The following is a 24,482-nucleotide window of genomic DNA, read 5'->3' on the forward strand; positions in this document are numbered from 1 at the left end:
GGCTGAAATCTGAGTTGAGTCCAAGACCAAGTCACCAATGGTCGAGTCACGAGTCAAGTCCCTATGGCTGAAATCTGAGTTGAGTCCTAATCACCAATGGTCGAGTCACGAGTCAAGTCTCCATGGCTGAAATCTGAGTTGAGTCCTAATCACCAATGGTCGAGTCACGAGTCAAGTCTCTATGGCTGAAATCTGAGTGGAGTCCAAGTCACCAATGGTCGAGTCACGAGTCAAGTCCCTATGGCTGAAATCTGAGTTGAGTCCAAGTCACCAATGGTCGAGTCACGAGTCAAGTCTCTATGGCTGAAATCTGAGTTGAGTCCAAGTCACCAATGGTCGAGTCACGAGTCAAGTCCCTATGAAGTCCAAGTGCTCAAGTCTGAGTCACTGGGCCTGAGTTTAAACAAAATATCCCACATTAATATTGGTTTATGTGCACAAACTAAAAACAAATGATTCAGCTTTTTTGTTGTTGACATATTTTGTATTTTGGTTACTGCTGTTTTTTTGTTTGCATGTATTACTTGTTGCTCGTCTGTTGTTAGATTCACGCCTCTCTTGATTTGGCCAGGATATGGTACAAGAAATCTGCCCAGCAACAATGTCCTCCCGCTTGCAATTTTCCACCCAAGGCTATAAATTCCTATCTGGCGGGCGTGCAGAGTTTGCCATTCAAGAAGTGATTTGAATCTCTGGTGGGTAGCCTGAACTCATAGCCGGTTATCTAGTCACGAGTTAGTTTGAAAAGACGAGGGTGATTTCTCTCAAATCGGCAGTCAGAGGCTGCAAGCAATAAATGCCACTCCCTAAATCGCCTCACCCACTTGAAGAAGTGTTGATCACTATGTACAGCGGCACCTTTTAAAATACCACAGAAGAAGCCGAAAAGCCTCAACAGGGATGTTATCAGTGTTCCCATCCACCAACCGTCTTTAATACTTGATATGTAGCCAGTAACTTCTGGAAAACACCACAGAAGAAGCCGAAAAGCCTCAACAGGGATGTTATCAGTGTTCCCATCCACCAACCGTCTTTAATACTTGATATGTAGCCAGTAACTTCTGGAAAAAACCACAGAAGAAGCCGAAAAGCCTCAACAGGGATGTTATCAGTGTTCCCATCCACCAACCGTCTTTAATACTTGATAAGTAGCCAGTAACTTCTGGAAAAAACCACAGAAGAAGCCGAAAAGCCTCAACAGGGATGTTATCAGTGTTCCCATCCACCAACCGTCTTTAATACTTGATAAGTATCCAGTAACTTCTGGAAAAGAAAATGTAACACCTAGTTTAATTGTTTGATATTTATCTTCATATATACAAAGATTTTCTACTGGGTTCAGGTCTGGAGACTGGCTAGGCCACACCAGGACCTTGAGATGCTTCATGCGGAGCCACTCCTTAGTTGCCCTGGCTGTGTGTTTTGGGTCATTGTCATGCTGGAAGACCCAGCCACGACCCCATCTTCAATGCTCTTACTGAGGGAAGGAGGTTGTTGGCCAAGATCTCGCGATACATGGCCCCATCCATCCTCCCCTCAATACGGTGCAGTCGTCCTGTCCCCTTTGCAGAAAAGCATCCCCAAAGAATGATGTTTCCACCTCCATGCTTCACGGTTTGGATGGTGTTCTTGGGGTTGTACTCATCCTTCTTCTTCCTCCAAACACGGCGAGTGGAGTTTAGACCAAAAAGCTCTATTTTTGTCTCATCAGACCACATGACCTTCTCCCATTCCTCCTCTGTATCATCCAGATGGTCATTGGCAAACTTCAGACGGGCCTGGACATGCGCTGGCTTGAGCAGGGGGACCTTGCGTGCGCTGCAGGATTTGAATCCATGACGGCAAAGTGTGTTACTAATGGTTTTCTTTGAGACTGTGGTCCCAGCTCTCTTCAGGTCATTGACCAGGTCCTGCCGTGTAGTTCTGGGCTGATTCCTCACCTTCCTCATGATCATTGATGCCCCAGGAGGTGAGATCTTGCATGGAGCCCCAGACCGAGGGTGATTGACCGTCATCTTGAACTTCTTCAATTTTTCTAATAATTGCGCCAACAGTTGTTGCCTTCTCACCAAGCTGCTTGCCTATTGTCCTGTAGCCCATCCCAGCCTTGTGCAGGTCTACAATTTTATCCCTGATGTCCTTATACAGCTCTCTGGTCTTGGCCATTGTGGAGAGGTTGGAGTCTGTTTGATTGAGTGTGTGGACAGGTGTCTTTTATACAGGTAACGAGTTCAAACAGGTGCAGTTAATACAGGTAATGAGTGGAGAACAGGAGGGCTTCTTAAAGAAAAACGAACAGGTCTGTGAGAGCCGGAATTCTTACTGGTTGGTAGGTGATCAAATACTTATGTTGTGCAATAAAATACAAATTAATGACTTAAAAATCATACAATGTGATTTTCTGGATTTTTGTTTTAGATTCCGTCTCTCACAGTTGAAGTGTACCTATGATAAAAATTACAGACCTTTACATGCTTTGTAAGTAGGAAAACCTGCAAAATCGGCAGTGTATCGAATACTTGTTCTCCCCACTGTATATTTATCACCACGGAATGATTTGAAATACCGAACATTAATACACTAGCAGCACCCATTCAGTTGATATAGATAGACGGCGCACCAATTCACTAGCCTGGATTTTGAATCATGCATGGAGAGACATGCAATCCTGAATCCTGAATCCTTAGGATGTCCCTACTCTATAGCTTAGTTATTTTATTCAAACCAACGCTTTTTAACATTTCTCATTTTTTTTGTTCTCATCTGTTCATGATCATGATTTGAATGTAAATGTTGTTTGCTCAAGTAACATTAAGTAGTTTTAGTTGTGTAATGTTAACATCAACGAGGACAACAATGCAAGCTAACTAGCTAGCCTAGCTAGTTAATGTTCCTTGGCTAGCTTGCTAATATTTGATGGCTTGCTAACGTTAGAAACTTAGCTAGAACTTGGCTATTACTAGCTAGCTAAATGATGCTAAATGCTGTTCAGTTGGCTAGTTTGCTATCTGATTGTGACCTTGCTAGCCGAGTTACTTAGCTAGCTAGCTTATGTTTGTATGGTTTGCTACCATTGGCTCGCTAGCAACATTGACTAATGTTATAGCTATTTACATTCAGAGGAGAAAAAAAGCCCTGGCTTTATTCATGTGCTAATCTGGTTTCTTTCAATTATTTTATTTAACCTTTATTGAACTAGGCAAATCAGTTAAGAACAAATTCTTATTTACAATGATGGCCCTACCCCGGCCAAACCCAAATCCGGATGACGCTGGGCCAATAGTGCACCACTGTTGAATTTATTATGGATTTATTATGGATAAATGAATAAACAATATCCTCATTTTAAATAGAATTGTATCTAGGTAAACTTATACTCTGTTGTATAAGTAATAGACAATATGAGTTCATAAGAAGAAATTGTGTGTCAGGACAAGGAGTAATAAAAAGTTAATGAACACCATTCCAACTAGGCAGAAACAAATGGTTGTGGATTAAGTAAACACATAAGGTCGTTAGCCTATGGTTGACCCTACTGAAACTTAGCTCTGGGGTTTTTAGATAAGGCAGTGAGTGCATTCCTAGGTTTTCTACCTAATAAAACTGTCAGTTCAGTGGTGACCGATAATGTTGAGGGGTCAAAAGTTATCTGGGAGTGTGTTAGTAAGTTAGAATGAACTTTTCACCTTACTTTGTCCTGTCGAGAGGGGGGGGGGGGGTTCGGTTAAGGCAGTGAAATGACGCCATGATCTGTATTTAAACTGATGCATGTGTTTTGAGTGGTAGCGCGCTCCGAGAATAAATTATATTACCTATTATTTAAAGACTGGTCTGCTTCTATTTTATGCAAACAAGAAATCTTACAAATTCTCAAAAAATAGATTAAGGGCTTTCAATTGATGAAAGCACAATGGCATAATTAAATTATACTAACAACCACCCAATGGGACTCCCAATCACGGGCAGTTATGATACAGCCTGGAATCAAACCAGTGACATCTCTAGCACTGAGATGCAGTGCCCTAGACTGCTGTGCCACTCAGGAGCCCCTAATTAGGACAATGGCCAGTCCCAGCCTTGTATTCACCACATGTGGATGTGAAAGCCATGGATGTACGTAACGTTTACTTTGCCCAGATATCAGTTATCATATCACAATCAGTTTCAACAGATGAACCCTGGGCTCACTACTGCACCCTACCACACACTTACCAGGTATTAATATTCTGTTACACATTGAAAGGACTTTTGTCTACCAGACCAATACAATAGTTATGTTACCTTACTGCATTACCAATGTACAGGGTATTAAAAAAAGACAAAAAAACAATGTTTTAATTGAGAAGTTGGCATTGGTCTGGACCCGAAAAATAAAGGAAATTCACATAAGTACCACAATGCCTATTTCACCCATGTAAGGTTTTTCCAGCACACAGCTTTGACCTACTACAGTAACTATGTTGGTATTGTACTTCAAACGATGTGTAGGCAGGTTGTTTAGGACTCAAACCTTCTCAAAACAGCCTCATTAGAACATGGGGAAACAATGTGTATTATTATACCACTATATACCTGTATACTACTACCTGTATACTATATACCTGTATACTACTACCTGTATATTACTGTATACTACTACCTGTATACTACTGTATACTACTACCTGTATACTATATACCTGTATACTATATACCTGTATACTATATACCTGTATACTACTACCTGTATACTACTACCTGTATACTATATACCTGTATACTACTACCTGTATACTACTGTATACTACTACCTGTATACTACTGTATACTACTACCTGTATACTATATACCTGTATACTACTACCTGTATACTATATACCTGTATACTATATACCTGTATACTACTACCTGTATACTATATACCTGTATACTATATACCTGTATACTATATACATGTACACTACTACCTGTATACTATATACCTGTATACTATATACCTGTATACTATATACCTGTATACTACTACCTGTATACTATATACCTGTATACTATATACCTGTATACTACTACCTGTATACTACTGTATACTACTACCTGTATACTACTGTATACTACTACCTGTATACTATATACCTGTATACTATATACCTGTATACTATATACCTGTATAATATATACCTGTACACTACTACCTGTATACTATATACCTGTATACTATATACCTGTATACTATATACCTGTATACTACTACCTGTATACTATATACCTGTATACTACTACCTGTATACTACTACCTGTATACTATATACCTGTATACTACTACCTGTATTCTATATACCTGTATACTACTACCTGTATTCTATATACCTGTATACTACTACCTGTATTCTATATACCTGTATACTATATACCTGTATACTACTACCTGTATTCTATATACCTGTATACTACTACCTGTATTCTATATACCTGTATACTACTACCTGTATACTATATACCTGTATACTAACTACTACCTGTATACTATATACCTGTATACTATATACATGTATACTACTACCTGTATACTATATACCTGTATACTATATACCTGTATACTAATACCTGTATTCTATATACCTGTATACTACTACCTGTATACTATATACCTGTATACTATATACCTGTATACTATATACCTGTATACTATATACCTGTATACTAGTACCTGTATACTATATACCTGTATACTACTACCTGTATACTATATACCTGTATACTATATACCTGTATAATATATACCTGTATACTACTACCTGTATACTATTACCTGTATACTATATACCTGTATACTACTACCTGTATACTATTACCTGTATACTATATACCTGTATATTACTACCTGTATACTACTACCTGTATATTATATACATGTATACTACTACCTGTATACTATATACCTGTATACTATATACCTGTATACTACTACCTGTATACTATATACCTGTATACAAATACCTGTATTCTATATACCTGTATACTACTACCTGTATACTATATACCTGTATACTATATACCTGTATTCTATAAACCTGTATACTACTACCTGTATACTATATACCTGTATACTATATACATGTATACTAGTACCTGTATACTATATACCTGTATACTATATACCTGTATACTACTACCTGTATACTACTACCTGTATACTATATACCTGTATACTATATACCTGTATACTATATACATGTATACTACTACCTGTATACTATATACCTGTATACTACTACCTGTATACTACTACCTGTATACTATATACCTGTATACTACTACCTGTATACTATATACCTGTATACTATATACCTGTATACTACTACATGTATACTATATACCTGTATACTACTACCTGTATACTATATACCTGTATACTACTACCTGTATACTATATACCTGTATACTACTACCTGTATACTACTACCTGTATACTACTACCTGTATACTATATACCTGTATACTATATACCTGTATACTACTACCTGTATACTATATACCTGTATACTATATACCTGTATACTACTACCTGTATACTATATACCTGTATACTATATACCTGTATACTACTACATGTATACTATTACCTGTATACTATATACCTGTATTCTATAAACCTGTATACTACTACCTGTATACTATATACCTGTATACTATATACCTGTATTCTATATACCTGTATACTACTACCTGTATACTATATACCTGTATACTATATACCTGTATACTATTACCTGTATACTACTACCTGTATACTATTACCTGTATACTATTACCTGTATACTACTACCTGTATACTATATACCTGTATACTATATACCTGTATACTACTACCTGTATACTATATACCTGTATACTATTACCTGTATACTACTACCTGTATACTACTACCTGTATACTATATACCTGTATACTATATACCTGTATACTACTACCTGTATACTATATACCTGTATACTACTACCTGTATACTACTACCTGTATACTATATACCTGTATACTACTACCTGTATACTATTACCTGTATACTACTACCTGTATACTATTACCTGTATACTATTACCTGTATACTACTACCTGTATACTATTACCTGTATACTACTACCTGTATACTATTACCTGTATACTACTACCTGTATACTACTACCTGTATACTATTACCTGTATACTACTACCTGTATACTATTACCTGTATACTACTACCTGTATACTACTACCTGTATACTATTACCTGTATACTATTACCTGTATACTACTACCTGTATACTACTACCTGTATACTATTACCTGTATACTACTACCTGTATACTATTACCTGTATACTACTACCTGTATACTATTACCTGTATACTATTACCTGTATACTATTACCTGTATACTACTACCTGTATACTACTACCTGTATACTACTACCTGTATACTATATACCTGTATACTACTACCTGTATACTACTACCTGTATACTATATACCTGTATACTACTACCTGTATACTACTACCTGTATACTACTACCTGTATACTATTACCTGTATACTACTACCTGTATACTATTACCTGTATACTACTACCTGTATACTACTACCTGTATACTACTACCTGTATACTACTACCTGTATACTACTACCTGTATACTATTACCTGTATACTACTACCTGTATACTATTACCTGTATACTACTACCTGTATACTACTACCTGTATACTATTACCTGTATACTACTACCTGTATACTATATACCTGTATACTACTACCTGTATACTACTACCTGTATACTACTACCTGTATACTACTACCTGTATACTATTACCTGTATACTACTACCTGTATACTATTACCTGTATACTACTACCTGTATACTACTACCTGTATACTACTACCTGTATACTACTACCTGTATACTACTACCTGTATACTATATACCTGTATACTACTACCTGTATACTACTACCTGTATACTATATACCTGTATACTACTACCTGTATACTACTACCTGTATACTACTACCTGTATACTATTACCTGTATACTACTACCTGTATACTATTACCTGTATACTACTACCTGTATACTATTACCTGTATACTATTACCTGTATACTACTACCTGTATACTACTACCTGTATACTACTACCTGTATACTACTACCTGTATACTACTACCTGTATACTATATACCTGTATACTACTACCTGTATACTACTACCTGTATACTATATACCTGTATACTACTACCTGTATACTACTACCTGTATACTACTACCTGTATACTATTACCTGTATACTATTACCTGTATACTACTACCTGTATACTATTACCTGTATACTACTACCTGTATACTATTACCTGTATACTACTACCTGTATACTACTACCTGTATACTACTACCTGTATACTACTACCTGTATACTATATACCTGTATACTACTACCTGTATACTATTACCTGTATACTATTACCTGTATACTACTACCTGTATACTATTACCTGTATACTATATACCTGTATACTACTACCTGTATACTATTACCTGTATACTATTACCTGTATACCTGTAGGTTCACTTTATATGTGTTTTATTTCCATCTTATTTTCTTTTATCTGCATGCCTCTTGTGCTTGATTTTGTTTATTTATTCTTTTATATATATATATATATATATATATATATACGCACAGTGAGGTAATAAAATTAAAATAAATATTTATTTCCCTCATTAAAATGCTAATCAATTTATAACACGTTTGACATGTGTTTTTTCTGGATTTGGTTGCTGTTATTCTGTCTCTCACGGTTCAAATACAATGTCACTTACTTCATTGCTTTCCTATGTTACTTATTTAATTACTATGTTGTCATTGCACTGTGTGAGAAGCACATGACAATAAAATTAGATTTGACTGGATTTGATTAGTGGTCACCACTGGATTCTGGAGACCAGGACTGGACCTTCCTTATTATCGGATAGATTCTGTACACACATCATTTACACTTCTCTTCAAACGGCACCCAATGTATCTTCATGAATAAAGAAATATATATAAAATATATAAATATATCTGAAAGTAAGTGTCGACAAGGAGTAGGCTTGACGCTGGAAAAGAGAGGCCTAGTTTTTGTTCCAGAGTGAAAACGAAAAGGGAGACGGGGAAGTGGGAGGTAGAGTAAGACAACACATTCAAAGATGGCCGACTTTTCAATACACAAGGGGACAGACAGACAATAGCTAGACAATTACTATTGTTTTTGATTTCGTAAAGCAGTTTGTGTTTCTTAACCAGGCAAAGCTAAATAGTAGGCTGGTGTTACAGTGAAGCAAGCGAGTCGCCTGCGCGATGTGCAGAGTTGGGGAAGCTACTCTGGAAATATAAGTTAACCAATTACATCACACTGGAAAAAGGCTAAGCAACACTAAAGCTACCCTTAAGAAACAAATATATAGTTTACTAAAATCCAAAATACTTTGTGATAAATTATCATATCTGAATCTGAAACGTTGTAGAATGAAAATGGCAAAAACAGATGAAACACAGAATGTGACATTTTTATCCTATTAAACACAAAAATGATGTTTCAAGTGAGAATTAGGTAAAGGGCTGATGCTAAAAAAGAAGGGTGAAGTCATTCAATCATTTCCTTTCTGTTGTTGTAGAACTAGTGTGTAGTTCCAGTAGTTAGCTACACAGCTACATGGCAAAAAAACAATGAACTATTGAAAACCCGGAACCGGAGCCTGGCTCTCATCACGTGTTTCTCTGCAGATCACCATCTGATGCCGAGGTAAGTCCTTCACACTGACAACAGACCGCTGAGGTAAGTCCTTCACACTGACAACAAAACCCTCACTGCTCTGCAGATCAATATCTGACCGCTGAGGTAAGTCCTTCACACTGACAACAGACCGCTGAGGTAAGTCCTTCACACTGACAACAAAACCCTCACTGCTCTGCAGATCAATATCTGACCGCTGAGGTAAGTCCTTCACACTGACAACAGACCGCTGAGGTAAGTCCTTCACACTGACAACAAAACCCTCACTGCTCTGCAGATCAATATCTGACCGCTGAGGTAAGTCCTTCACACTGCTAGCTAGACAACAGATCCCTCACTTCATCCAAAAGATGTTCAATTGGGGTTGAGGTCAGGGCTCTGTGCAGGCCAGTCAAGTTCTTCCACACCGATCTCAACAAACCATTTCTGTATGGATCTCGTTTTGTGCACGGGGGTATTGTCATGCTGAAACAGGAAAGGGCCTTCCCCAAACTGTTGCCACAAAGTTGGAAGCACAGAATCATCTAGAATGTGATTGTATGCTGTAGCGTTAAGAACCATGAAAAACCGACCCAGACTATTATTACTCCTCCACCAAACTTTACAGTTGGCACTATACATTGGGGCAGGTAGCGATCTCCTGGCATCTGCCAAACCCAGATTCGTCCGTCGGACTGCCAGATGGTGAAGCGTGATTCGTCACTTCAGAGAACGCGTTTCCACTGCTCCAGAGACCAATGGCGGTGAGCTTTACACCACTCCAGCCGACCGATTGTGTGCGTCTCCTCGGGCCATGGAAACCCATTACATGAAGCTCCTCACGAACAGTTCTTGTTGCTGACGTTGCTTCCAGAGGCAGTTTGGAACTCAGTAGTGAGAGTTGCAACCGAGGACAGGTCATTTTTTATACTCTTGAGCACTCGGCGGCCCCATTCTTAGAGTTTGTGTGGCCTACCACTTTGCGGCTGAGCCGTTATTGCTCCTAGACGTTTCCACTTCACAATAACAGCACTTACAGTTGACCAGGGCAGCTCTAGCAGAGCAGGGCAGCTCTTGCAGACCAGGGCAGCTCTAGCAGAGCAGGGCAGCTCTTGCAGAGCAGGGCAGCTCTTGCAGAGCAGGGCAGCTCTTGCAGACCAGGGCAGCTCTAGCAGACCAGGGCAGCTCTAGCAGACCAGGGCAGCTCTAGCAGACCAGGGCAGCTCTAGCAGACCAGGGCAGCTCTTGCAGAGCAGGGCAGCTCTAGCAGACCAGGGCAGCTCTAGCAGACCAGGGCAGCTCTAGCAGACCAGGGCAGCTCTAGCAGACCAGGGCAGCTCTTGACAAACTGACTTGTCTGAAAGGTGGTATTTTCCCATAGGGGGGCGCACTATTGACCCAGCGTCGTCCGGGTTAGGGGAGGATTTGGCCGGGGTAGGGTCGTCATTGTAAAATAAGAATTTGTTCTTAACTGACTTGTCAAATAAAGGTTAAATAAATGCCGTTGTAAGTCACTGAGCTCTTCAGTACGGGCTATTCTACTGCCAATTCTTGTCTATGGAGATTTGACATATTTTATACACCTGTGAGCAACGTGTGTGGCTGAAATAACTAATTATTGAAACCAGTTGCAAATTGTAGCTAGATCAGAACCTAGTGAAGGACAGACTGGTAGCAGTAAGTACCTTAGATGTTACATTTAACTAGGCAAGTCAGTTAAGAGCAATTTTTGATTATATTGACAACCTAGGAACAGTGGGTTAACTGCCTTGTTCTGGGGCAGAACGACAGATTTTTTACCTTGTCAGCCCTAAGGGTTTGTTTTGAACAAAAGAACAGGAAAACAGGCAGCCACAAAAGCAGCAAATTTTCATGACAGATGTTTACCCTGTTTACAGGGTAGAGAGGTAAAACTGATCCTAGGTCAGCACTCTCAAATGTTCATGACAGATCTGTTTACAGGGTAGAGAGGTAAAACTGATCCTAGGTCAGCACTCTCAAATGTTCATGACAGATCTGTTTACAGGGTAGAGAGGTAAAACTGATCCTAGGTCAGCACTCTCAAATGTTCATGACAGATCTGTTTACAGGGTAGAGAGGTAAAACTGATCCTAGGTCAGCACTCTCACACTTTATGAATGCAGGCCCTGACCTTTCAAAAAGTGATCTTTACTACTGAAACCTTTACTAATCTTTCTCAGTAATCTTTGCCAAATAAACTGATCTGACATAGCACCATATTCCCTATATAGTGCATTACTTTTAACCAGTGCCCTTGGCCTTTGCCCCTTGACCTTGCCCTTGGCCTTTGCCCCTTGACCTTGCCCTTGACCTTGCCCTTGGCCCCTTGACCTTGCCCTTGCCCTTGGCCCCTTGACCTTGCCCTTGACCTTGCCCTTGGCCCCTTGCCCTTGGCCCCTTGCCCTTTGCCCCTTGACCTTGCCCTTGGCCCCTTGACCTCGCCCTTGGCCCCTTGACCTTTGCCCCTTGACCTTTGCCCCTTGACCTTGCCCTTGACCTTGCCCTTGGCCCCTTGACCTTGCCCTTTGCCCCTTGCCCTTGGCCCCTTGACCTTGGCCCCTTGACCTTGCCCTTGACCTTGGCCCCTTGACCTTGACCTTGGCCCCTTGACCTTGGCCCCTTGACCTTGGCCCCTTGACCTTGCCCTTTGCCCCTTGACCTTGACCTTGTCAAAAGTACTGCACTAAGGGGTCATAAACACGGCACCAGAAACATCCCACCCGTCTGTGGATCTCCCGATTGTTACACGATTCTACATGTAAAATCGGTTTGCAAGTACCCTCAGCAGGCGAACGCTATTGGTGTGCTGGAACTTTAAGGAAAAGGGCTTCAGGCTGTGGCTCTGCGTAGTTTCCCTCTGAATGGGGGAGGACGGTTCAGACTGTGGCTCTGCGTAGTTTCCCTCTGAATGGGGGAGGACGGTTCAGGCTGTGGCTCTGCGTAGTTTCCCTCTGAATGGGGAGGACGGTTCAGGCTGTGGCTCTGCGTAGTTTCCCTCTGAATGGGGGGAGGACGGTTCAGGCTGGCTGGCTCTGCGTAGTTTCCCTCTGAATGGGGAGAGGACGGTTCAGGCTGTGGCTCTGCGTAGTTTCCCTCTGAATGGGGGAGGACGGTTCAGGCTGTGGCTCTGCGTAGTTTCCCTCTGAATGGGGGAGGACGGTTCAGGCTGTGGCTCTGCGTAGTTTCCCTCTGAATGGGGGAGGACGGTTCAGGCTGTGGCTCTGCGTAGTTTCCCTCTGAATGGGGGAGGACGGTTCAGGCTGTGGCTCTGCGTAGTTTCCCTCTGAATGGGGAGGACGGTTCAGGCTGTGGCTCTGCGTAGTTTCCCTCTGAATGGGGGAGGACGGTTCAGGCTGTGGCTCTGCGTAGTTTCCCTCTGAATGGGGAGGACGGTTCAGGCTGTGGCTCTGCGTAGTTTCCCTCTGAATGGGGAGGACGGTTCAGGCTGTGGCTCTGCGTAGTTTCCCTCTGAATGGGGGAGGACGGTTCAGGCTGTGGCTCTGCGTAGTTTCCCTCTGAATGGGGGAGGACGGTTCAGGCTGTGGCTCTGCGTAGTTTCCCTCTGAATGGGGGAGGATGGTTCAGGCTGTGGCTCTGCGTAGTTTCCCTCTGAATGGGGAGGACGGTTCAGGCTGTGGCTCTGCGTAGTTTCCTCTGAATGGGGAGGACGGTTCAGGCTGTGGCTCTGCGTAGTTTCCCTCTGAATGGGGAGGACGGTTCAGGCTGTGGCTCTGCGTAGTTTCCCTCTGAATGGGGAGGACGGTTCAGGCTGTGGCTCTGCGTAGTTTCCCTCTGAATGGGGGAGGACGGTTCAGGCTGTGGCTCTGCGTAGTTTCCCTCTGAATGGGGGAGGACGGTTCAGGCTGTGGCTCTGCGTAGTTTCCCTCTGAATGGGGGAGGACGGTTCAGGCTGTGGCTCTGTGTAGTTTCCCTCTGAATGGGGGAGGACGGTTCAGACTGTGGCTCTGCGTAGTTTCCCTCTGAATGGGGGAGGACGGTTCAGGCTGTGGCTCTGTGTAGTTTCCCTCTGAATGGGGGAGGACGGTTCAGACTGTGGCTCTTGACAATTAGAATCTTTCGGTAATAAGCATAATATAATACATGGAGTATAGAGAGAGAAAGATACAGTTGAAGTCGAAGGTTTACATACACCTTAGCCAACCGTGCTTCACGGTTGGGATGGTGTTCTTCGGCTTGCAAGCCTCCCCCTCTTTCCTCCAAACATAACAATGGTCTTAATGACCAAGCAGTTCTATTTTCGTCAGACCAGAGGACATTTCTCCCAAAATTACGATCTTTGTCCCCATGTGCAGTTGCAAACCGTAGTCTGCCTTTTTTATGGCGGTTTTGGAGCAGTGGCTTCTTCCTTGCTGAGCGGCCTTTCAGGTTATGTCGATATAGGACTCGTTTTACTGTGGATATAGATACTTTTGTACCTGTTCCCTCCAGAATCTTTACAAGGTCCTTTGCTGCTGTTCTGGGATTGATTTGCACTTTTCACACCACAGTACATTCATCTCTAGGAGACAGAACGCATCTCCTTCCTGAGCGGTATGACAGCTGCGTGGTCCCATGGTGTTTATACTTGCGTACTATTGTATGTACAGATGAACGTGGTAGCTTCAGGCGGTTGGAAATTGCTCCCAAGGATGAACCAGACTTGTGGAGGTCTACAATTTTTGTTCTGAGGTCTTGGCTGATTTCTTTTGATTTTCCCATGATGTCAAGCAAAGAGGCACTGAGTTTGAAGGTAGGCCTTGAAATACATTCACAGGTACATCTCCAATTGACTCAAATGATGTCAATTAGCCTATCAGAAGCTTCTAAAGCCATGACATAATTTTCTGTAATTTTCCAAGCTGTTTGAAAGTCTAGGCATCTCGCTAGCCGGACAACTTCCGGTGAAATTGGAGGGCGCACAATTCAAAGAAATCATCATAAAAATTATGGATATTAAACATTTAGGTACATACAAGTGTCATATATCAGTTTAAAGCTTAAATTCTTGTTAATCTAACTGCATTGTCGGTTTTACAGTAGCCATTACAGTGAAAGCATGCCATGCGATTGTTTGAGGACGGCGCCCCACATCAAAATATTTTTCCACCCGCACAGGTTTCATAAATATAAATATTCACTTACTTTTTGAAAATCTTCCTCTGATTTGCAATCCAAAGGGTCCCAGCTATAACATGTAGTGTCATTTTGTTAGATAAAATCCTCCTTTATATCCCAAAATGTCTGTTCAGTTGGCGCCATCGATTTGAGTGATCCACTCTTTCAACATGCAGAGAAAGGAATCTGAAAATCCCTAAACTTTGTTTCAACAAGTCAAAATACGTTTCTATTTACTCCTCAGATACCCTAAAATGTAATCAAACTATAATATTTCTATCAGATAGAAGTCTGTCCAATAGGAAACCGATTCTAGCAGGTTTGTCTTGTCTTCATCGCACGCCCAAACTCAAATTTCCAAGACTGTGTCCCTGTACTAGAACTTATATTTCTTACTTCGTTTTGAAAGTTACGAGCCTGAAACCTTGAACATAGACTGCTGACACCCTGTGGAAGCCACAGGAATTGCATCCTGGGAGCTAGAATTCAGAATGCACCCATACGTTCCATTGTAAGAGCAAAAAACATTTCCAGTTGTTTTTTTCTTTGGATTTTCTCCTACCATATCTATTGTGTTATAGTCTCCTACATTATTTTAACATAAAGTGTTTTATATCCAATGGTACCAATTCTATGCATATCCTTCAGGGCCTGAACAACAGGCAGTTTACCCTGGGCACGTCAGTCAGACGGAAATTGAGAAAACAGGAGCTCTAAACGTCTGACCCACTGGAATTGTGATACAGTGAATTATAAGTGAAATAATCCGTCTGTAAACAATTGTTGGAAAAATGACTCGTGTACATACACAAAGTAGATTGCCAAAACTATTGTTTGTTTAACAAGATATTTGTGGAGTGGTTGAAAAATGAGTTTTAATGACTCCAACCTAAGTGTATGTAAACTTCCGACTTCAACTGTACATGGAGTATAGTGAGAGAGAAATACATGGAGTATAGAGAGAGAGAAATACATGGAGTATAGAGAGAGAGAAATACATGGAGTATAGAGAGAGAGAGAGAAATACATGGAGTATAGAGAGAGAAATACATGGAGTATAGAGAGAGAAATACATGGAGTATAGAGAGAGAGATACATGGAGTATAGAGAGAGAGAAATACATGGAGTATAGAGAGAGAGAAATACATGGAGTAGAGAGAGAGAAATACATGGAGTATAGAGAGAGAAATACATGGAGTAGAGAGAGAGAGAGAGAAATACATGGAGTAGAGAGAGAGAGAGAGAAATACATGGAGTAGAGAGAGAGAGAGAGAGAGAGAGAGAGAGACAGAGACAGAGACAGAGACAGAGAGAGAGAGAGAGAGAGAGAGAGAGAGAGAGAGAGAGAGAGAGAGAGAGAGAGAGAGAGAGAGAGAGAGAGAGAGAGAGACAGAGAGAGAGAGAGACAGAGAGAGAGAGAGAGACAGAGAGACAGAGAGAGACAGAGAGAGAGAGAGAGAGAGAGAGAGAGAGAGAGAGAGACAGAGAGAGAGAGAGACCAAAATAATGGTGTTCCAAAAAAGGTCCAGTCACCAGGACCACAAATACAAATTCCATCTAGACACCGTTGCCCTAGAGCACACAAAAAACTATACATACCTTGGCCTAAACATCAGCGCCACAGGTAACTTCCACAAAGCTGTGAACGATCTGAGAGACAAGGCAAGAAGGGCATTCTATGCCATCAAAAGAAACATAAATTTCAACATACCAATTAGGATTTGGCTAAAAATACTTGAATCAGTCATAGAGCCCATTGCCCTTTATGGTTGTGAGGTCTGGGGTCCGCTCACCAACCAAGACTTCACAAAATGGGACAAACACCAAATTGAGACTCTGCACGCAGAATTCTGCAAAAATATCCTCCGTGTACAACGTAAAACACCAAATAATGCATGCAGAGCAGAATTAGGCCGATACCCACTAATTATCAAAATCCAGAAAAGAGCCGTTAAATTCTACAACCACCTAAAAGGAAGCGATTCACAAACCTTCCATAACAAAGCCATCACCTACAGAGAGATGAACCTGGAGAAGAGTCCCTAAGCAAGCTGGTCCTGGGGCTCTGTTCACAAACACAAACACACCCTACAGAGCCCCAGGACAGCAGCACAATTAGACCCAACCAAATCATGAGAAAACAAAAAGATAATTACTTAACACATTGGAAAGAATTAACAAAAAAACAGAGCAAACTAGAATGCTATTTGGCCCTACACAGAGAGTACACAGCGGCAGAATACCTGACCACTGTGACTGACCCAAAATTAAGGAAAGCTTTGACTATGTACAGACTCAGTGAGCATAGCCTTGCTATTGAGAAAGGCCGCCGTAGGCAGACATGGCTCTCAAGAGAAGACAGGCTATGTGCTCACTGCCCACAAAATGAGGTGGAAACTGAGCTGCACTTCCTAACCTCCTGCCCAATGTATGACCATATTAGAGAGACATATTTCCCCCAGATTACACAGACACACAAAGAATTCGAAAACAAATCCAATTTTGAAAAACTCCCATATCTACTGGGTGAAATTCCACAGTGTGCCATCACAGCAGCAATATTTGTGACCTGTTGCCACGAGAAAAGGGCAACCAGTGAAGAACAAACACCATTGTAAATACAACCCATATTTTTGCTTATTCATTTTATCTTGTGTCCTTTAACTATTTGTACATTGTATATATATATATATATAATATGACATTTGTAATGTCTTTACTGTTTTGAAACTTCTGTATTGTTTTTCACTTTATATATTCACTTTGTATGTTGTCTACCTCACTTGCTTTGGCAATGTTAACACATGTTTCCCATGCCAATAAAGCCCTTGAATTGAATTGAAATTGAATTGAGAGAGAGAGAGACAGAGAGAGACAGAGAGAGAGAGAGACAGAGAGAGAGAGAGAGAGAGAGACAGACAGAGAGAGAGAGAGAGAGAGAGACAGAGACAGAGAGAGAGAGAGAGAGAGAGAGAGAGAGAGAGAGAGAGAGAGAGAGAGAGAGAGAGAGAGAGAGAGAGAGAGAGAGAGAGAGAGATAGAGAGAGACAGAGAGAGAGAGAGAGACAGAGAGAGAGAGAGAGACAGAGAGAGAGAGAGAGAGAGAGAGAGAGAGAGAGAGAGAGAGACAGAGACAGAGACAGAGAGAGAGAGACAGAGAGAGAGAGAGAGAGAGTTATTATTTATTTATTTAACAAAGAGTCTCAGCGTAGGTGTGCTGATTTAGGATCATTGATGAACTAAAAGGCCAATCTGACCCTAGATTAGTCAGCACGCTTTGTGAATACAGGCCCCGATCTGTGTGAATACAGGCCCTGATCTGTGTGAATACAGGCCCAGATCTGTGTGAATACAGGCCCCGATCTGTGTGAATACAGGCCCCGATCTGTCGATCTGTGTGAATACGGGCCCCGATCTGTGTGAATACGGGCCCCGATCTGTGTGAATACGGGCCCCGATCTGTGTGAATACAGGCCCCGATCTGTGTGAATACAGGCCCCGATCTGTGTGAATACAGGCCCCGATCTGTGTGAATACAGGCCCCGATCTGTGTGAATACAGGCCCTGATCTTTCACAGTGACTTTCTTAGTCTCTCTCTTGGCATACATAGTTTCCTTGTGAGAGTTCTAGGCCTCTGTCGGCCACATTCCTGGAGACAGGAGGAACAAGTCAGAACTAGTTGTAGAACCGCCCTGGTGACGCCAAAACACTCAGGAGGGAGCTGGTTGTATAACCAATGTCACCCTATTCCCTACATCGTGCACTACTTTAGACCAGGGCCATATTCCCTATATAGTGCATTACTTTAGACCAGGGCACATAGAACCCTATTCCCTATATACTATATATAGTGCACTACTTTAGACCAGGGCACCTACAACCCTATATGGAGTGCACTACTTTAGACCAGGGCACATACAACCCTATTCCCTATATAGAGTGCACTACTTTAGACCAGGGCACATAGAACCCTATTCCCTATATAGAGTGCACTACTTTAGACCAGGGCACATACAACCCTATTCCCTATATGGAGTGCACTACTTTAGACCAGGGCACATACAACCCTATTCCCTATATGGAGTGCACTACTTTAGACCAGGGCACATACAACCCTATTCCCTATATAGAGTGCACTACTTTAGACCAGGGCACATACAACCCTATTCCCTATATAGAGTGCACTACTTTAGACCAGGGCACATACAACCCTATTCCCTATATAGAGTGCACTACTTTAGACCAGGGCACATACAACCCTATTCCCTATATGGAGTGCACTACTTTAGACCAGGGCACATACAACCCTATTCCCTATATAGAGTGCACTACTTTAGACCAGGGCACATAGAACCCTATTCCCTATATAGAGTGCACTACTTTAGACCAGGGCACATACAACCCTATTCCCTATATGGAGTGCACTACTTTAGACCAGGGCACATACAACCCTATTCCCTATATGGAGTGCACTACTTTAGACCAGGGCACATACAACCCTATTCCCTATATGGAGTGCACTACTTTAGACCAGGGCACATACAACCCTATTCCCTATATGGAGTGCACTACTTTAGACCAGGGCACATACAACCCTATTCCCTATATGGAGTGCACTACTTTAGACCAGGGCACATACAACCCTATTCCCTATATGGAGTGCACTACTTTAGACCAGGGCACATACAACCCTATTCCCTATATAGAGTGCACTACTTTAGACCAGGGCACATACAACCCTATTCCCTATATAGAGTGCACTACTTTAGACCAGGGCACATACAACCCTATACCCTATATAGAGTGCACTACTTTAGACCAGGGCACATACAACCCTATACCCTATATAGAGTGCACTACTTTAGACCAGGGCACATACAACCCTATTCCCTATATGGAGTGCACTACTTTAGACCAGGGCACATACAACCCTATACCCTATATAGAGTGCACTACTTTAGACCAGGGCACATAGAACCCTATTCCCTATATAGAGTACACTACTTTAGACCAGGGCACATACAACCCTATACCCTATATAGAGTGCACTACTTTAGACCAGGGCACATAGAACCCTATTCCATATATGGAGTGCACTACTTTTGTCAGTTCGAATGCCCCCCTAAACCTTTTATATTCCTTACTTACAGAAGAATCCAAAACATCTATTCTCTCAGTTTCATAACATGAGACATATTGTAAGACAAAAGCTGGACGTTGTGAATGTCAAAAGAGACTAAGATTCAGGATAGATCCCCACTGAGGTGTCAAGTGTCATGCTGTTAGAATGATCAGTGTGGTATCGGTGAATACTGGGCCGGAGAGATAAATTATATATATTTAGATATATTATAGATATATTTAGATATATTATAGATATATTATATTTTATTATATTGTATACTGTCCATTTTGATACATTATTTTAAAACCTATTCTCTCAGTTTCATAACATGAGACATATTTCCTAACCTCTGACCCCACATTATATAGTAACACTGAGAATATGTTGGCTTAGGAAGCGCCATCGATGCAAAAACACTCACCATTTACACTGCTGTTAAGATAGTAGACAGGAGAAGGACGACGATAGGTGTATCCAGCGCTTCTTTGGTCGGGGGAAAGAAAAAGCAGGTAGAAAAAGTGGGAGGTTGGATTGTAGTGGTACACACACGTCAGCTTCCTGTTTTCCCCTCTGACGGCAAACGTAGCCTGGGGCCAGTTTCCTGTTAAAAAAACAGGTATGTTAAAATAGGTAAGAACACTAGAAGGCTCTTTGTTGTTGCTCTCTGCTCAGTGCAACTCAATTTATAAACACTAACGTATCACAATGCTAATAAAGTTACCTGACTACGTAGGGGTGTGGATCAGAAAACCAGTCAGCATCTGGTGTGGATCAGAAAACCAGTCAGTATCTGGTGTGGATCAGAAAACCAGTCAGTATCTGCTGTGGATCAGAAAACCAGTCAGTATCTGCTGTGGATCAGAAAACCAGTCAGTATCTGGTGTGGATCAGAAAACCAGTCAGTATCTGCTGTGGATCAGAAAAACAGTCAGTATCTGGTGTGGATCAGAAAACCAGTCAGTATCTGGTGTCATCAGAGAACCAGTCAGTATCTGCTGTGGATCAGAAAACCAGTCAGTATCTGGTGTGGATCAGGAAACCAGTCAGTATCTGCTGTGGATCAGAAAACCAGTCAGTATCTGCTGTGGATCAGAAAACCAGTCAGTATCTGCTGTGGATCAGAAAACCAGTCAGTATCTGGTGTGGATCAGAGAACCAGTCAGTATCTGGTGTGATCAGAGAACCAGTCAGTATCTGGTGTGGATCAGAAAACCAGTCAGTATCTGGTGTGGATCAGAAAACCAGTCAGTATCTGGTGTGGATCAGAAAACCAGTCAGTATCTGGTGTGGATCAGAAAACCAGTCAGTATCTGGTGTCATCAGAGAACCAGTCAGTATCTGGTGTGGATCAGAAAACCAGTCAGTATCTGCTGTGGATCAGAAAACCAGTCAGTATCTGCTGTGGATCAGAAAACCAGTCAGTATCTGGTGTGGATCAGAAAACCAGTCAGTATCTGGTGTGGATCAGAAAACCAGTCAGTATCTGGTGTGGATCAGAAAACCAGTCAGTATCTGGTGTGGATCAGAAAACCAGTCAGTATCTGGTGTGGATCAGAAAACCAGTCAGTATCTGCTGTGGATCAGAAAACCAGTCAGTATCTGGTGTGGATCAGAAAACCAGTCAGTATCTGCTGTGGATCAGAAAACCAGTCAGTATCTGCTGTGGATCAGCAAACCAGTCAGTATCTGGTGTGGATCAGAAAACCAGTCAGTATCTGGTGTGGATCAGAAAACCAGTCAGTATCTGCTGTGGATCAGAAAACCAGTCAGTATCTGCTGTGGATCAGAAAACCAGTCAGTATCTGGTGTGGATCAGAAAACCAGTCAGTATCTGGTGTGGATCAGAAAACCAGTCAGTATCTGGTGTGGATCAGAAAACCAGTCAGTATCTGGTGTGGATCAGAAAACCAGTCAGTATCTGCTGTGGATCAGAAAACCAGTCAGTATCTGGTGTGGATCAGAAAACCAGTCAGTATCTGCTGTGGATCAGAAAACCAGTCAGTATCTGCTGTGGATCAGAAAACCAGTCAGTATCTGGTGTGGATCAGAAAACCAGTCAGTATCTGCTGTGGATCAGAAAACCAGTCAGTATCTGCTGTGGATCAGAAAACCAGTCAGTATCTGCTGTGGATCAGAAAACCAGTCAGTATCTGCTGTGGATCAGAAAACCAGTCAGTATCTGGTGTGGATCAGAAAACCAGTCAGTATCTGGTGTGGATCAGAAAACCAGTCAGTATCTGGTGTGGATCAGAAAACCAGTCAGTATCTGGTGTGGATCAGAAAACCAGTCAGTATCTGGTGTGGATCAGAAAACCAGTCAGTATCTGGTGTGGATCAGAAAACCAGTCAGTATCTGCTGTGGATCAGAAAACCAGTCAGTATCTGGTGTGGATCAGAAAACCAGTCAGTATCTGGTGTGGATCAGAAAACCAGTCAGTATCTGGTGTGGATCAGAAAACCAGTCAGTATCTGGTGTGGATCAGAAAACCAGTCAGTATCTGGTGTGGATCAGAAAACCAGTCAGTATCTGGTGTGGATCAGAAAACCAGTCAGTATCTGCTGTGGATCAGAAAAACAGTCAGTATCTGCTGTGGATCAGAAAACCAGTCAGTATCTGGTGTGGATCAGAAAACCAGTCAGTATCTGGTGTCATCAGAGAACCAGTCAGTATCTGCTGTGGATCAGAAAACCAGTCAGTATCTGCTGTGGATCAGAAAACCAGTCAGTATCTGGTGTGGATCAGGAAACCAGTCAGTATCTGCTGTGGATCCGAAAACCAGTCAGTATCTGCTGTGGATCAGAAAACCAGTCAGTATCTGCTGTGGATCAGAAAACCAGTCAGTATCTGGTGTGGATCAGAAAACCAGTCAGTATCTGCTGTGGATCAGAAAACCAGTCAGTATCTGGTGTGGATCAGAAAACCAGTCAGTATCTGGTGTGGATCAGAAAACCAGTCAGTATCTGGTGTGGATCAGAAAACCAGTCAGTATCTGGTGTGGATCAGAAAACCAGTCAGTATCTGCTGTGGATCAGAAAACCAGTCAGTATCTGCTGTGGATCAGAAAACCAGTCAGTATCTGCTGTGGATCAGAAAACCAGTCAGTATCTGGTGTGGATCAGAAAACCAGTCAGTATCTGGTGTGGATCAGAAAACCAGTCAGTATCTGGTGTGGATCAGAAAACCAGTCAGTATCTGGTGTGGATCAGAAAACCAGTCAGTATCTGGTGTGGATCAGAAAACCAGTCAGTATCTGCTGTGGATCAGAAAACCAGTCAGTATCTGGTGTGGATCAGAAAACCAGTCAGTATCTGCTGTGGATCAGAAAACCAGTCAGTATCTGGTGTGGATCAGAAAACCAGTCAGTATCTGGTGTGGATCAGAAAACCAGTCAGTATCTGCTGTGGATCAGAAAACCAGTCAGTATCTGCTGTGGATCAGAAAACCAGTCAGTATCTGGTGTGGATCAGAAAACCAGTCAGTATCTGGTGTGGATCAGAAAACCAGTCAGTATCTGCTGTGGATCAGAAAACCAGTCAGTATCTGGTGTGGATCAGAAAACCAGTCAGTATCTGGTGTGGATCAGAAAACCAGTCAGATCTGGTGTGGAAGAAAACCAGTCAGTATCTGGTGTGGATCAGAAAACCAGTCAGTATCTGGTGTGGATCAGAAAACCAGTCAGTATCTGGTGTGGATCAGAAAACCAGTCAGTATCTGGTGTGGATCAGAAAACCAGTCAGTATCTGCTGTGGATCAGAAAACCAGTCAGTATCTGGTGTGGATCAGAAAACCAGTCAGTATCTGGTGTGGATCAGAAAACCAGTCAGTATCTGGTGTGGATCAGAAAACCAGTCAGTATCTGCTGTGGATCAGAAAACCAGTCAGTATCTGCTGTGGATCAGAAAACCAGTCAGTATCTGGTGTGGATCAGAAAACCAGTCAGTATCTGGTGTGGATCAGAAAACCAGTCAGTATCTGCTGTGGATCAGAAAACCAGTCAGTATCTGCTGTGGATCAGAAAACCAGTCAGTATCTGGTGTGGATCAGAAAACCAGTCAGTATCTGCTGTGGATCAGAAAACCAGTCAGTATCTGGTGTGGATCAGAAAACCAGTCAGTATCTGGTGTGGATCAGAAAACCAGTCAGTATCTGGTGTGGATCAGAAAACCAGTCAGTATCTGGTGTGGATCAGAAAACCAGTCAGTATCTGCTGTGGATCAGAAAACCAGTCAGTATCTGGTGTGGATCAGAAAACCAGTCAGTATCTGCTGTGGATCAGAAAACCAGTCAGTATCTGCTGTGGATCAGAAAACCAGTCAGTATCTGGTGTGGATCAGAAAACCAGTCAGTATCTGCTGTGGATCAGAAAACCAGTCAGTATCTGCTGTGGATCAGAAAACCAGTCAGTATCTGGTGTGGATCAGAAAACCAGTCAGTATCTGCTGTGGATCAGAAAAACAG

The 24,482-nt window shown here is 42.0% G+C and overlaps 1 protein-coding gene across 1 annotated transcript in view; it reads right to left on the reverse strand.

Annotated features, from left to right (window-relative positions):
- LOC135561249 (cofilin-2-like) overlaps positions 1-20,573 on the reverse strand; it is a 38,516-nt gene extending 17,943 nt beyond the window's left edge. The window contains exon 1 of the mRNA XM_065002704.1: positions 20,445-20,573. Coding sequence (XP_064858776.1) covers positions 20,445-20,447 — 3 coding nt within the window. The 5' untranslated portion in view covers positions 20,448-20,573. The remainder of the gene's footprint in view (positions 1-20,444) is intronic.
- Positions 20,574-24,482: the final 3,909 nt, after the last annotated feature.

The sequence above is a fragment of the Oncorhynchus nerka genome, linkage group LG16 (assembly GCF_034236695.1).
Source record: "Oncorhynchus nerka isolate Pitt River linkage group LG16, Oner_Uvic_2.0, whole genome shotgun sequence".
Lineage (NCBI taxonomy): Eukaryota > Metazoa > Chordata > Actinopteri > Salmoniformes > Salmonidae > Oncorhynchus > Oncorhynchus nerka.